The 12,773-nt window shown below is 47.7% G+C and overlaps 1 protein-coding gene across 3 annotated transcripts in view; it reads left to right on the plus strand.

Moving 5' to 3' along the window:
• Positions 1–301: 301 nt before the first annotated feature.
• CFLAR (CASP8 and FADD like apoptosis regulator) overlaps positions 302–12,773 on the plus strand; it is a 35,556-nt gene continuing 23,084 nt past the window's right edge. The window contains exons 1-2 of one of the 3 annotated variants that reach the window (XM_079781832.1): positions 302–451; positions 12,319–12,719. In XM_079781832.1, the coding sequence (XP_079637958.1) occupies positions 12,439–12,719 (281 nt within the window). In that variant the 5' untranslated portion in view covers positions 302–451; positions 12,319–12,438. Of the gene's footprint in view, positions 452–2,225; positions 2,403–12,318; positions 12,720–12,773 lie in introns of those variants that run through there. The other 2 variants (XM_079781833.1, XM_079781834.1) reach the window with 2 other exon arrangements.

Raw genomic sequence — 12,773 nt, forward strand, 5'->3', positions numbered from 1 at the left:
GCGGCTCGCGAGCCACATGCGGCTCTTTGGCCCCTTGAGTGTGGCTCTCCCACAAAATACCACGGCCTGGGCGAGTCTATGTTGACGAAGTGGCGTTCGAAGAAGTTTAAGTTTAAAAAATGTGGCTCTCAAAAGACATTTCAGCCGTTGTGCTGTTGATGTTTGGCTCTGTGGACCAATGAGTTTGCCGACCACTGGCCCTAAAAGAACAGAGACCACGGCCAGGGCTTGCTGAAGGGGGTCTCGGGTCCTACTCTCAGCCACGGAGCACGGAGCACGGGGCCCAGGCTCAGGCCGGCAGACCTCTGCAGGGTTAAAGGAGAGAAGCCCAGCCTCTTGGCGACGGGCGTTGCCAAACGCCACGTCCTCCTCCACTTTGCAGCGTTTCTCAAGCGTCCGGGAAGCGAAGCCCGGAAGGTCGCGGCGCTAGGAAAGCCCCGTGGCCCGCACGGTACGTGGCCCTCTCCATCCCTCCAGACCTGGTGGCAGGTTCACGCGTCAGCCCGGCGCCCCGCGTGCAGCCCGGCACGCTCCCCGGACCGGGCCGGGGCGGGGGATTCCCGGCAAAGGCCAGGAGGGGGGTGGGCCTGCTGGCGGGTGACTCACTCCTGCCCATTCTTGGTCTCTGGTTTGCCCGATGGGCACTGGCCTGGGCGGAGCCCCCCGCCCCCGCGCCCACCCCCTCCCTCCCCTTCTCCCCCGCGCCCACCCCCTCGCCCGGCTCTCCCCGCACCCCGGATTGCCTGGAGGGCTGCCAGAGGCTGCGGGCATCCCGGGGGCGGTCCGTCCGGAGCGCGGGACCCGCGGGACCCACGGACTCCACCGGACCCGGTCACCCGCGGCCGGCCGGCGGAGGCGGAACGCAGGCCGCCCGCTTGGGTGGCCGGGCGCCAGCGTCCCGTCAACTTCAGATCACGCGGAGAGTGGGCAATGCCTGGGGCGAACGGTTGGAAAGATCGGACCGTTTTCCTTTCGAAAAGTTGTTGCGAAAGGCTTTTTCCTGCAGTAAAAGTGCACGCGCTTGCGGGCGCCGCCGGCCTGGCAGCGGGGGTTCCTCTTTTGGCCGAAGCCCGGGCGGGGGGGGGGGGGGGGGGTGCCGCAGAGCCGAGCCCCTGCGGGCTCCTGGCCAGGGAGGCGGCTTGTCTTGGGGGAGTTCAGAATGATACTCTGTGTGCGAAGCCTTAGGAAAAAAAAACAACAAAACAACTTGCCTCCAATAGGTTTTTGCTTGAAGGTGTCGGGATTTGGGCAGAAAGGCCTGATCTTAGACATTAACCCTGGGTGGCAGCAGGACAAAGGGCATTGAAATGCAGACTAAGTTCTGGTTCCAGGGACAGAGAGTGTGTCCCAGGGACAGAAAGTAAGTTCAAGGACGTTGAGGCTCTGGCGAGTATTTTTATTTAACTTTGAAATTTGTTTACCCGACGAGAGGTGGTGCAAAACAAGTCAGACCGGCCCCACTGACTTGACATTGGTAGGAGATTTCAGATAAGAGGAACCACAAGGCTGGTATTTTTGCCTCCGGTGGTTCCCTGATAATCTCACCCAAAAAAGTTTCATTTGGAGGAGGATAAAAAAGACTTAGCTCAAACTCCACAAACAAAGCCAAAACGCTTTTGTTTGCCATCCAGAAGTTCTCACATATGCTAACACTTGTTTTACTGGCAGCTTCTAGGTGGGATGTCCTGATTAACATGGCTTTTTCTAAGACTTCATGTTTTACATTATGTTAGCAATGACATTTGGGTTTTTATTTTTTAAAAAATATTTCTATTGATTTCAGAGAGGAAGGGAGAGGGAGAGAGAAACATCAGTGATGAGAGAGAATCATTGATGGGCTGCCCCCCTGCACGCCCCCCACTGGGGATCGAGCCCAAAACCTGGGCATGTGCCCTTGACCGGAATCGAACCCGGGACCCTTCAGTCCGCAGGCTGATGCTCTATCCACTGAGCCAAACCAGCGAGGGCTGACATTGGGGTTTTTAATTCTCCTTCCTCTTCTCCCCCTTCTCTTCCTCATCCTTTCCCCCTTCCTCCTCCTCCTCCTCTTTAATTATTACAATTTAGCGCTGGCAGGAGGCCTCCTGGAAGCTGACACTAAAGGATGTTTTCGTCATAGATTCCGGGGCGCCCCCAGCCAGGGCGCCCCCTCACGTCCCACGCGCCGGGTAATTTCCCAGGGCGTCAGGGTCCGGGTGGGAGGCGCGGCCTGCGGGGCAGCCTGGAGGAGGCTCGGGGCTCGGCCCCAGCAGGTTTCGGAAGCCCGGCCCCGGGGCGCCAGTAACGCCCTCGGCACTTCCTCGTGCTTTCGGGACAAAGACCGCCAGCCAGTCCCCGGAGCTGCGGTGCGGGTGCAGCCAGGGGCGGCGCCTGTCCCCGCGGAGGCCTGCAGACCAGCCGGCGTGAGTACCCCGAGGATCCTGCCCGCCCCCCCCCCCCCCCCCCCCCCCGGCACCCAGAGCTGGTGTCGCCCTGGACTCGGGGACGGTCGGGGCGCTGTCCCCCGGCCCGGGCAGGGAAGAAGGGCTGAGTCTCTCGCTGTCCCGGAGCCTCCTGCAGCACTCCGGGTCTCCTGTCGCTTTTCCGATCCCCGGAATCGCCTCCGTTTGGTTCTTTCTTCTTTCTAGGGTCCCAGGGGCTGATCTCGCTTGTGCCTAAGTCCCGACAGGCCCCCTTCCCTTTGGATTCACTGTAATCCTGCCCATGCGTACGGAGCTTCTCTGGGACGGGCAGAGCTCTGGGTGCTGGGGACACCCGAGGTGGATCCGAGCGTGGTTCCTTCCCCCAGGCAGCTGTCAGAGTGGTCGGAGGAGACCCAGCCAAGTTACCTCCACGGAGCACTTGATGTCCTGCAGCTAGGCAAGGGCCACGACCGCCTGGAGTACAAAAGAGGAAGCCAGGCGGTTACCGAGCTGTCAACGGGGACTTAATGGTTCCTTGCTCTCCTGACTATAACCAGGGAGGGAAGAATACGGTTACTATTGAAATGCCCCGTTTCTGTTTTATATTCAGCTCCTGTCACTCCCTTAGACCTCACAGCCCCTCTGGGAGGTCCATCTCCTCTGAACTTGCATCAATCCAGGGGCTCTTTTTGCACTTTGCACAGGATTGCACTGTATTGTCGTATTTCCTTAAAAAAAAAAAAACACAAAAAACTTTCCAGTCAAGTTATATTAGAATTATCTGGGTTAAAAACACATGCAGAATAAACAGAAAGCCTCCGGAGTCCATTGCCTAAGATAACCAAAGTTTACAGTTTAGTGCTGCTGTTTTTTTAGACGTTTATGCACTCAAATACAACCTTTTAAGTGTTTTTAAATATGTATATGCATCTTCTTATTTTGTATGATGCTGTTTCTCCAACTGCATTTCAGAACCGCTGGTGTTTGTTTTTCTTCTTTGAACTAATATGTAGTTTAACTCCCCTCTGGAGTTTCTAATGACCACTTTTCTTGTTTTTGAGAAGGTGTGTATCCACAATTAACATTTCATTAATCTGCTTGTTCAGAAGCCAGAATGTTTTTTTCTCCCTCCTCAGCTATGGGTTTAGAGGAATAATTTCTTCTTTGACCTCTTGTGCATACAAGTGAATGAATGGACATATGTATTCATATATGTAGTAGGTATATTCTTGAATCTTTTCTTTCCAGATAAAACTGCTTCTTTTCCTCACCCCCACTCTGTACCTTGTTGTGTATTTATGTTTCTCTGGTGTGGTCTCCACGTTTAGCCACTTTGTCTTTTCAACCATTTAATTTTTTGTGCAGAACAGACAAAAAGCTTCTTCATTGTTTTCCTCTTATTCTAGACTAGAGGCCCATTGCAGGAAGATTCCTGTAATAGGGCTTCCTTCAGCTGTCTCTGCCTGCTTCCTTCCCCTCTCCCCCGCCCTGCCTGCTTCCTTCCCTTTTCCCCCATGCACCACTTGCTTCTCCGCAGCTTTGCTTGGCTTCCTTCTACACTGTCTTTAGTCTTCACTCTGCACCTGGATATGCAAATTAACCGCCATCTTGGTTGGGTTAATTTGTATACCCATTCCTGATGGGCCGGTGGGCGTAGCAGAGGTACAGTCAATTTGCAGGTTTCTCTTTTATTAGATAGGATATTGGGCTGTCATTTTTAGTATTTCCCTACTTATGGAAGAGCTACACTCCTCCAATTTGATACCACATTTACCTGCATATTCAAGATGGTTTATGTCTTCTGCAGTGAACTCTTCATTTGGAGCCTGTGGGCTGGGGGCAGCTCCAGCCTTGAGCATCTGCCCCCTCATAGTCAGTGTGTGTCATAGCAACTGGTAGGTTTGCATATTAGGCTTTTATTATATAGGATGAGTAAGCCATTACACATGGCCTTACTTATGGAGTTATGTAATGATGATCAGTCAGGTCAAGGCTGAGGAGCATGAGCTTGGCAGGCCTAATGAAGATGAATAAGGAATTAATCTGTCCTCAAGGATCTTACCACAGATGACAGGCACCCAAACTAGAATAAGACAAATGCCAGACAAGAGTAAAAAGGATGCTGTGAAGCAAGAGGAGATGACCTGATTGTGGGGTCAAGACAAGCTTACCAAAGAGATACCCGGAAAGAGGGGAGAGAATTTCAATAGGCAGGGCCTTAAAAAAAAGGAAGGAGCTTTCCAATTGGAAGCAAATACTTGAGCGAAGATGTTGGGACAGGAGAACACTGTCCAGGGAATATTGAGATTTTTATATGTCTTGATTTAGATGATGGGTTGGACAGAGGTGGAAGATACTGTTAGGTGTTTGGGCTCTGTATGAGAAGTTTGCCCTAGCAAAAGTTTAACTTTGGTTAAGAAGGAGGGGGGCCACTATATTAAGCGGATTTAGCCTTATTGTCCCTAGTGACTCTGCTTATGTTTCTATATTCCATTAGATAATTCATGATTTCTTTTTTTATCTAGATCCTTTCTCATTCTGTGGTTTTTTTCATTCCCTCGTTTTATCTAGCCTGGATGCTACTGTTATGAACCAGGGAAGTTATTGGAAATAAGGATATGCTGGAATTTGTGGGAGCTTCTCTGAGAGTCATGGGGCTGAGCCTCACCAAATAACTTTATAAAATATACCTTTTAATTTTATATTATTTTATAATTGAAGTCATCTATTGTTTGTGGGCAATTTGCAATATTTGAAATGCACTGCTTTTGAAGCCAAATAATTTTTAATGTGTGTTTTTAGCCACTGGTGCAGAATAATAGTCAGTAACACACCAAATTGGAGTGTGTTTATGCTTCAGCCTAAGTACGTGGTCTTTTAGACTATGTTTGGTATGTATCCTTGGCATTTCAAAAATTCCAGAAACCATGTGATAAATTACATATCTCATTTTATTTACTTTTAAAAATTATTTTTATTGATTTTTAGAGAGAGAGGAAGGGAGAGGGAGAGATAGAAACATTGATCTGCTGTGCCCCCTACTGGGGATGGAGCCTGAAACTCAGGCATATGCCCTGACCAGGAATGGAACAGGTGGCCTCTTGGTGCATGGGACAACACGCAACCAACTGAGCCACACCGGCTGGGCCACATCTCATTTTAAATATTTGTGTGTCGGGGGGGGGGGGGCACAAAATGGCATTTTATAGTTGCAGGAGAAAAGAGGGGTTTATTGTATTAGCTGCTTGAATTGTTACCCACACAGCCCCCATCCACAGATTCTGTGCATGAATGGAGAAGGAAAGTGGGTTCTGTTACGTTCAGAGTGAATGCACAGAGCTCCTGTTACTTGCCTTGGGGTCAAGTAACCCCTTCTTTATCCTTCCAGAAACTGCTGTGTGAGTCCTTCCGGGACTTGCTCATCTCAGTGGGGACGCCCAGACACCTACCTGAAAGCAGCAGGTTTGCCTGCTGCTTCCTGCAGCTGGCAGGGCAGGCAGGCTTCTCTGCATTGCCACCTGGCTTCGTGGTGTTGCTGGGAAACTGTTTACTTCTCTACTGCGGCTCGGTGGACCTGACCTTGCTTTCCTGCTGTGCCATGAATTTGCTTCAGGGAGAGAAGCAGTATAAAGAATGGAATCTACGTTATGTCCTTGGATAGGTTAAAGTAGGATGGGAACCAGTCGTGCTGGCTGCTGTGCTACTGATTACAGAGAACGCTATGTGCTTTGGATATCAGATGGGTTGGAGGCAAAGTAGACATTCTCTGAGAAAAATTGGTCACCTGTTAGAGCTGATGCTGGAGGCCAGGGAGTTATGTAACACGGAAGAAGGTGTGACCAAGTCTGTGTGGGCTCTTTACAGGAAAGCTTTGCACAGTAGCAGGTGATTCAGCGGGCCCTACAAGCCGAGAAGGGTTTTGCTAGGCAGGTAAATGGAAGAGGTAATCCGGGCAAAGGCACACAGCATGCATAGGAAAGAGAGGACTTGTTTGGTCAAAGCCGGAATGTGCAGGGTGGGTGTTAATGAGCGGTGAGGGCAGGACCTGGACCACAAGAGGCCTTGAATGCAAAGAGTATTGGAACTTGCCGTGGGGAAGTGACTTGGTTCAAGCATGAACCTCAGGAAGTTCATTCTGATAGGAGATCGGTTTGGAGAGGGTGAAGCCATAGGCAGGGGGAACAGAAAGGTCAGGGGAATAGAAGGTAAGGGGAACAGTCTGGGGGAGAGATGGATGGGAGGGCACACCCTCATTTAAGGAGCAGGTGCAGAAGGAGGGTGTTGAGAGTCCGAGGTTAGCAAGGGACCGCGTAGAATGCAGAGGTGCGAGGTCAGCCAGGGGAGGGGCTTACAAGGAGGGGTTAATCAGCAGACCTCAGATGTGGCCACTAGGAGGTCCCCAAGGCCTCTACAAGAACCCTGTCAGCAGGAATGGGACACCAGGGTGAGCAAAGGGAGGCATCACCTCAGACACAACATTTAAGGGGGTGCTTTAACACGCAGTAATCAAGATATAGTATTCTAATGCAATATTTTGAAAAAAAAATTGACATTCATGCAAAAAATCCACAATGAGCCAAATAACAACATTTAAAACAGCCAGCATTAGTATTACTGATTTTTCCTTTGACAGCTTGTGGTTTGGCTCCGCACAGAGTGTCAATATGTAAAGGATACAGGGGTGGGGGTGGGGGAGTGGGGGTGGGGAGGGAGGATGCAGGTGGAGGCATAGATAGCATAGTGAGGCGTGGATTGAAGTTGAAGTAACTGAAGGACGGAGTGCAGACTCTTCATGCACAAAGGCCCAGCTTCACATGAAAGTCAACTACTGCATTGGTCTGTCTAGGGCAGTGGTCGGCACACTCATTCATCCACAGAGCCAAATATCAACAGTACAGCGATTGACATTTCCTTTGAGAGCCAAATTTTTTAAACTTAAACTTCTTCTAACGCCACTTCTTCAAAATAGACTCGCCCAGGCCGTGGTATTTTGTGGAAGAGCCACACTCAAGGGGCCAAAGAGCCGCACGTGGCTCGCGAGCCGCAGTTTGCCGACCACGGGTCTAGGGGATGTGAGGCTCGAGTCTTTTTCTTGTTGCTGTTTTTTAAGATGGAAGAGACTTGAACATATTTCCAAGCTGAGGGAAGGAGTCCCTGGAGATAGGGAGAGGCTGACCAAAGAGCTCATGGAGACCGGGGGCACAGGGGGAGTGGTTGGCCCTGGGCAAGCCGAGGGACAGCAGGTGCCAGCCCCACAGTGGGGATGTGGAAGGTTATGAGAGTTCAACCCTGATAAATGTCAGTCATCTGATGATAGCCGGCACCCATGGGTGGTGATAGGATGGAAGGGAGCAGCGTGGGTGGAGCCATTGTGAGGTTGTGGGAAAGGAGCTGACCAAGGTCTTGTAAAAACGCTTTCAGAGCAGCAGTAAGGGGCCTACTGAGGTTGAAAACCTAAGAGTGTGGTGTGGTTCCCCCCCACCCCCCATCCCTTCAGCCAGACTTGCTATTCTGGACGAATGCGAGGAGGAGGCTCACCATTGAGGGTGGGTTGCTGGGGTGATGAACCATTCTGCTTTTCCCGGGACCGGGGAATTTTCTGGCACACAGAACTTTTAGTGCTAAAACTGGAAAGTCCTGGCAAATCAGGACCAGCTGGTCGCTCAAGGTGTTGCAGAGCTGGTGGTCAAGAGGCAAAATGGCAGGAGAATTATTGAGGGTGCTAGCTGGCGAGAGTTTGTAGCTTATGCTCTCAGTCCAGTTTGGGGAGAAGGGGAAGTGAGGCTATTACTTGGGAGTAATTTGTGAACATACCTTCATTCATTCAACAAATATTAACTGAGAGCCTCCTATGAGTCAGGCACTGGGGTCCACACAGAGGATTTAACCAGAAAGAAGATAAGAATGCCCTCATGGACTATCCTTCTGTGGTGATGTCAGTTGGTCCTCAGGACCCATTCTCACCTCTGTCCCGAGGGCAGACAACTACAGACTGCATCTCCCCGGCTTCTTTACAAGTAGGATGTGACTTTAGTTCTGCCAATCAGGTGCATTCAGGCGAGATTTACGAACAGCAGTGAGGTAGAGACCAATAGATGGTTGCTTTTTTTCGTTTCTCTGCTGGCAGGCATGGTGGTTTTGACTTGGGGATCTGGGTAGCAGCGTTTAGGTGTCCAGTCACCAGGTGTGGAGTTGGTGGAGGCAGGTGTGGTGGCGGTGGGTTGCCTTCTGGTACCTGGGTGACCGCAGGTGTTCTTGAGCTCAGGTCTCCCTGTGACGGCCTCCTGATTCCCCACCAGGAATGTTTCTCAGGATCCCAGCCAAGAGCCCCTTCCCCCAGCCCTTGCTGCAGTTTTATAAACACCCATGTGAAATGTATTTCCGTGGAAAATACCTGATTTCTGTTTCTAAAACCTGACACATGTTCTACTGGCCAGGGTTGTGGAGATTCACTTTGGAAATTTACAGCTGAGTTGTTTAAATGATCATTGAGCCCACCCACGAATTCCCCACGAGAAATGAAACTGCAACTGGTCTTAGGTTTTGTTTCTCACTGTGAAGATCGGAACAGTTTGTACCAGGGTACAGAGGTATAAAAAGGGCAAGGCATCGTCATTAAATTAAAATTTGACAGTGGAGGCGAGGGGAGAAGAAAAGGGGAATTTTTAAAGAATCCTGTACACATACAGATGCCAGTTATGTCTGGCTAGAGAAGGCTTAATGTAGTGGGGTGAAATGAAAGTAATCTAATGTTGATGAATCAGGAGGACTGGGCATTTAAAAGCAGGAAAGAAAAGAATTGGGCTCACATAGCCCCTCTGTCCCTCACCCAAGTGAGTCGAAGCAAGTGACTTCGGAGGAGGTGAGTGGAGCGCTGAGCTGGCAGCTCAGGCAGGGTGGGGCTGCAAGCGATGGGCACCTGGCTTCACAGAACTCTACAGACCTCATTCCACCTGCTGCCACCCCTCCTGCCCTCGCCACGTCTTTTGAGTCATGTTAAGTAAAATCGACCAGTTCTTTTTGAGGATAACTTTGGGATGCCCCTAGGCTTCCTTGTCCTAAGGCTTATCTATATATGCAGGGGAGCTCTAAAAGCATCTCGAATGCTGTGAAATATGTGTACACAAGAGACCGAAGCTAATTTTTCTTTTTCAAAGTCTATGAGGTTTCCTTTTGGCTTGCTGCTGTTTTCTAATTTTATTGTACTGTGTTCAGAGAATGTGGTATGAGGTATGTTTATTTTAGTATCTGTGTATACCTATTGTCCAGCTTATGAAGCAAAATATTACAAGTTCAGTCATTTCGCCTCTGTATTTTTTATCTAGTCACATTCCATTTATCCTGTCGTGGAAAACAATTCAGTATTTATTATTGCTATGTATGTTTTAATATTTTCACTACACACACACACACACACACACACACACACACACACCCCACGCCCTAAACAATATACGGAGTGGGGTAAAAGTAGGTTTACAGTTGTGAGTATTCGAAACATGAGTTTATTCTTACATTGTTATTTATTAATTATTGTATTACTTTCCATACGAACAATTGTAAAACTACTTTTACCCCACCCTGTATGGTATTATTTTTTAAGCATTTAGGGTTTTAATGCATGCTTTAGCAACTTGCTTTTTGCCCAGGCAAAAATATTTCTTTTGTTTTGCTTTTTCTTTGTGAGATTCATGTAGTAATAGTTTATTTTCAGGGCCATGTGGTACTTCATTGAAGGACTATACCTTTTAAAATATATATATATTTTTTTTATTGATCTCAGAGGGGAAGGGAGAGGGAGAGAGAGATAGAAATATCCATGATGAGAGAGAATCATTGATTTGCTGCCCCCTGCATGCCCCCTATTGGGGATCTAGCCCACAACCTGGTACCTTCCCTGACTGGGAACTGAACCAGCGACCTCTTGGTTCCTGGTCATTGCTCAACCGCGGAGCCCACCAGCTGGGCTGTATATAAATATTTTATAGGTTAATTTATAAAAACTACTAACAAAATTGTGACTTTTAGTGACTAAAAAAAGAACTTGACTCGTTTCATGGAAACTAGTGGCTATTAACATGCCTGTGAGTGGAGTATAGATTTAGGCTTTCTGAAACACTTAAAATTAATATTCAGCTTTCAGATAAAAAAATAGTCTGAGTACCAGCTACTTTTAACTTTCATTGAGCAATAATTTAGTAAATGTTATTACTCTAATTATTCACAAGTGGCCATATGTAAGTGAATTTTGGATGAATGGGCATGGGATTGGCGTAGACGCATCAATACTTATTAACAAGTATACATTAGATAAAATGTCTACTTTTGTTAAGAGCTCAACCATTTAGACTGGTAGTGGGAGGCCAGTGTGAAAAGTATGAATGAATGAATGGTTTATTTTAAAATAAAATATTTAAAATTTTTAAGAAATAAAATAAAATAAAAAATAAATGTAATTTTATTACTTTCAGACTCTTAATATTTTCATTGATGGGTAGTTCTGGAATTTTAGGAAAATTGTGCTTCCTCTAAGAATCTGTTTTGTTTTTCTTTTCTTTGACAGCAAGAACTATATATTTAATGTCCCATATTCCCCTTTTTGCTTTGACTGCCAGGAAGCTCAGGGACGAATTCACAGCCTACTAAAATCTGTTTGGGTCTTTCTGGCCTGCATTGTATTTACCACTCCAACCCATTTCGACACTCTAACCTAATTTTTTCCTTTGTTTGCACATAAAAAATTTTTCCTGCCTATGTAATTTTATTTAAGATGCCTCAAATCTTTTGTAGACTGAGATTATATATAAATAAAAATTATTTATACATGAATAAAATAGATTCAGTGCTCTTTTCACTAAATGTAGCTACAAAAGTGTATACATATATGCAAATAGGTAGCAACAGCACCTAGCAGCTGGGTGGTGTTTCCAGTTGTTTATTTGCTATGGTTAGCGTTTAACCTCCAATGTCCTCTGATAGGAACAGACTCGGTACTCTTCAGAACACACACATTTTTAAGCGTAAAACATAGCCATGAGACTTTAGAATAGATGGTGACTGCCATTTGCAGCTTACACTTGGGAGGAAAATAGGTTGTGTTCCAATGAAAGAAGTTAAGAATATGCCCATGGCATGACCCCCCACCACTCCCGCCCAGATCCCATCCCAGGACTGGGATCTTTCCCCACATCTTCTGTTCCACTTCCTTCCTTCCACCGGCACCATCAGGAACTCCAGTGGCAAGTGGCTGCCCTGCAGCAGTGTATTGAGAGTCAGGGGCCTCTGGAACTTCCACGGGGCATAAAGAGGTGATCAGACCTGGTAAGGTTCAGCTGTGGTGGCAGGTCCTATAAGCATTCATGGTGAAGCTGTGAAAAAAGCCTGGGACCTTGGGAGGATGGCAGTGAAGGTTTCTGCTTACAGGTAGAATGGGGGATTTTAAAGTAGAACAACTGGGGAAAAAAAGGATGGGGTAGGAAGAGATGCCTCTGTCTCGCATTATTTTTGACCCCCCTTTTGTGTAAGCCTTCCTGGGCAAGGTCACCCAAAGAGTGAGTTAACTCTTGTGATACCAGTTTCGTTTGTCCTTCCAGCTGCTTAGTCACTGGGTTTTTCCTGTATGATTTCGCCTGTACCACATTATACATTCTAATAATTTCTGGTAAAGCGTGTGGGTGGGTGTTTTGGGGGAAAATTTTGTCTCTGATTTTATTTCCTTTAAATATAAGTTATTTTCTTTGTCTTGGTTTTGGATCAGTTTCTTTGTCTTTTGAGGGTCGCTTTTTTTTGTAGACTTAACAATATGAATTTAATCTCCTGGAGACCAGCAAGAAAGGAAAAGCCCCTATTTTGAATTTTAAGCGTAAGTTCCTTTGATAAGAGGATTTAAAAAAAAAAAATTCCCCTTTAATCACAGAACACCTCCACTGGAAAGGATTCTGAAAGAAATGAAGGACACCATCAGAAATGAAGTCAGTAGCCTCATGGCCTTCTGTTGACTGGACTGGCGTCTTGCCCTGGCAAGACACGCTGCAGGATGTCTGCTGAGGTCATCCATCAGATTGAAGAGGCGCTCGATGAAGATGAGAGGGAGATGCTTCTTTTTCTGTGCCGAGATGTTGTTGCAGATGTGTCTGCATTTAACGTCAGGGACCTTTTGGACAGTTTAATTGAAAGAGGAAAGCTGACTGCCATGGGCCTGGCTGAGCTGCTCTACAGAGTGAGGCGGTTTGACCTGCTCAAGCGGATCTTGAAGATGGACAAAAGGACAGTGGAGGCCCACCTGCTCAAGCACCCGCATCTTGTTTCAGACTACAGGTAACCCTGAGGCCGGGAGGGGAGGAGGCGGTCTAGACTTCTGAAGGAGAGAAA

The sequence above is a fragment of the Cnephaeus nilssonii genome, assembly GCF_951640355.1.
Source record: "Cnephaeus nilssonii genome assembly, chromosome: 10".
Lineage (NCBI taxonomy): Eukaryota > Metazoa > Chordata > Mammalia > Chiroptera > Vespertilionidae > Cnephaeus > Cnephaeus nilssonii.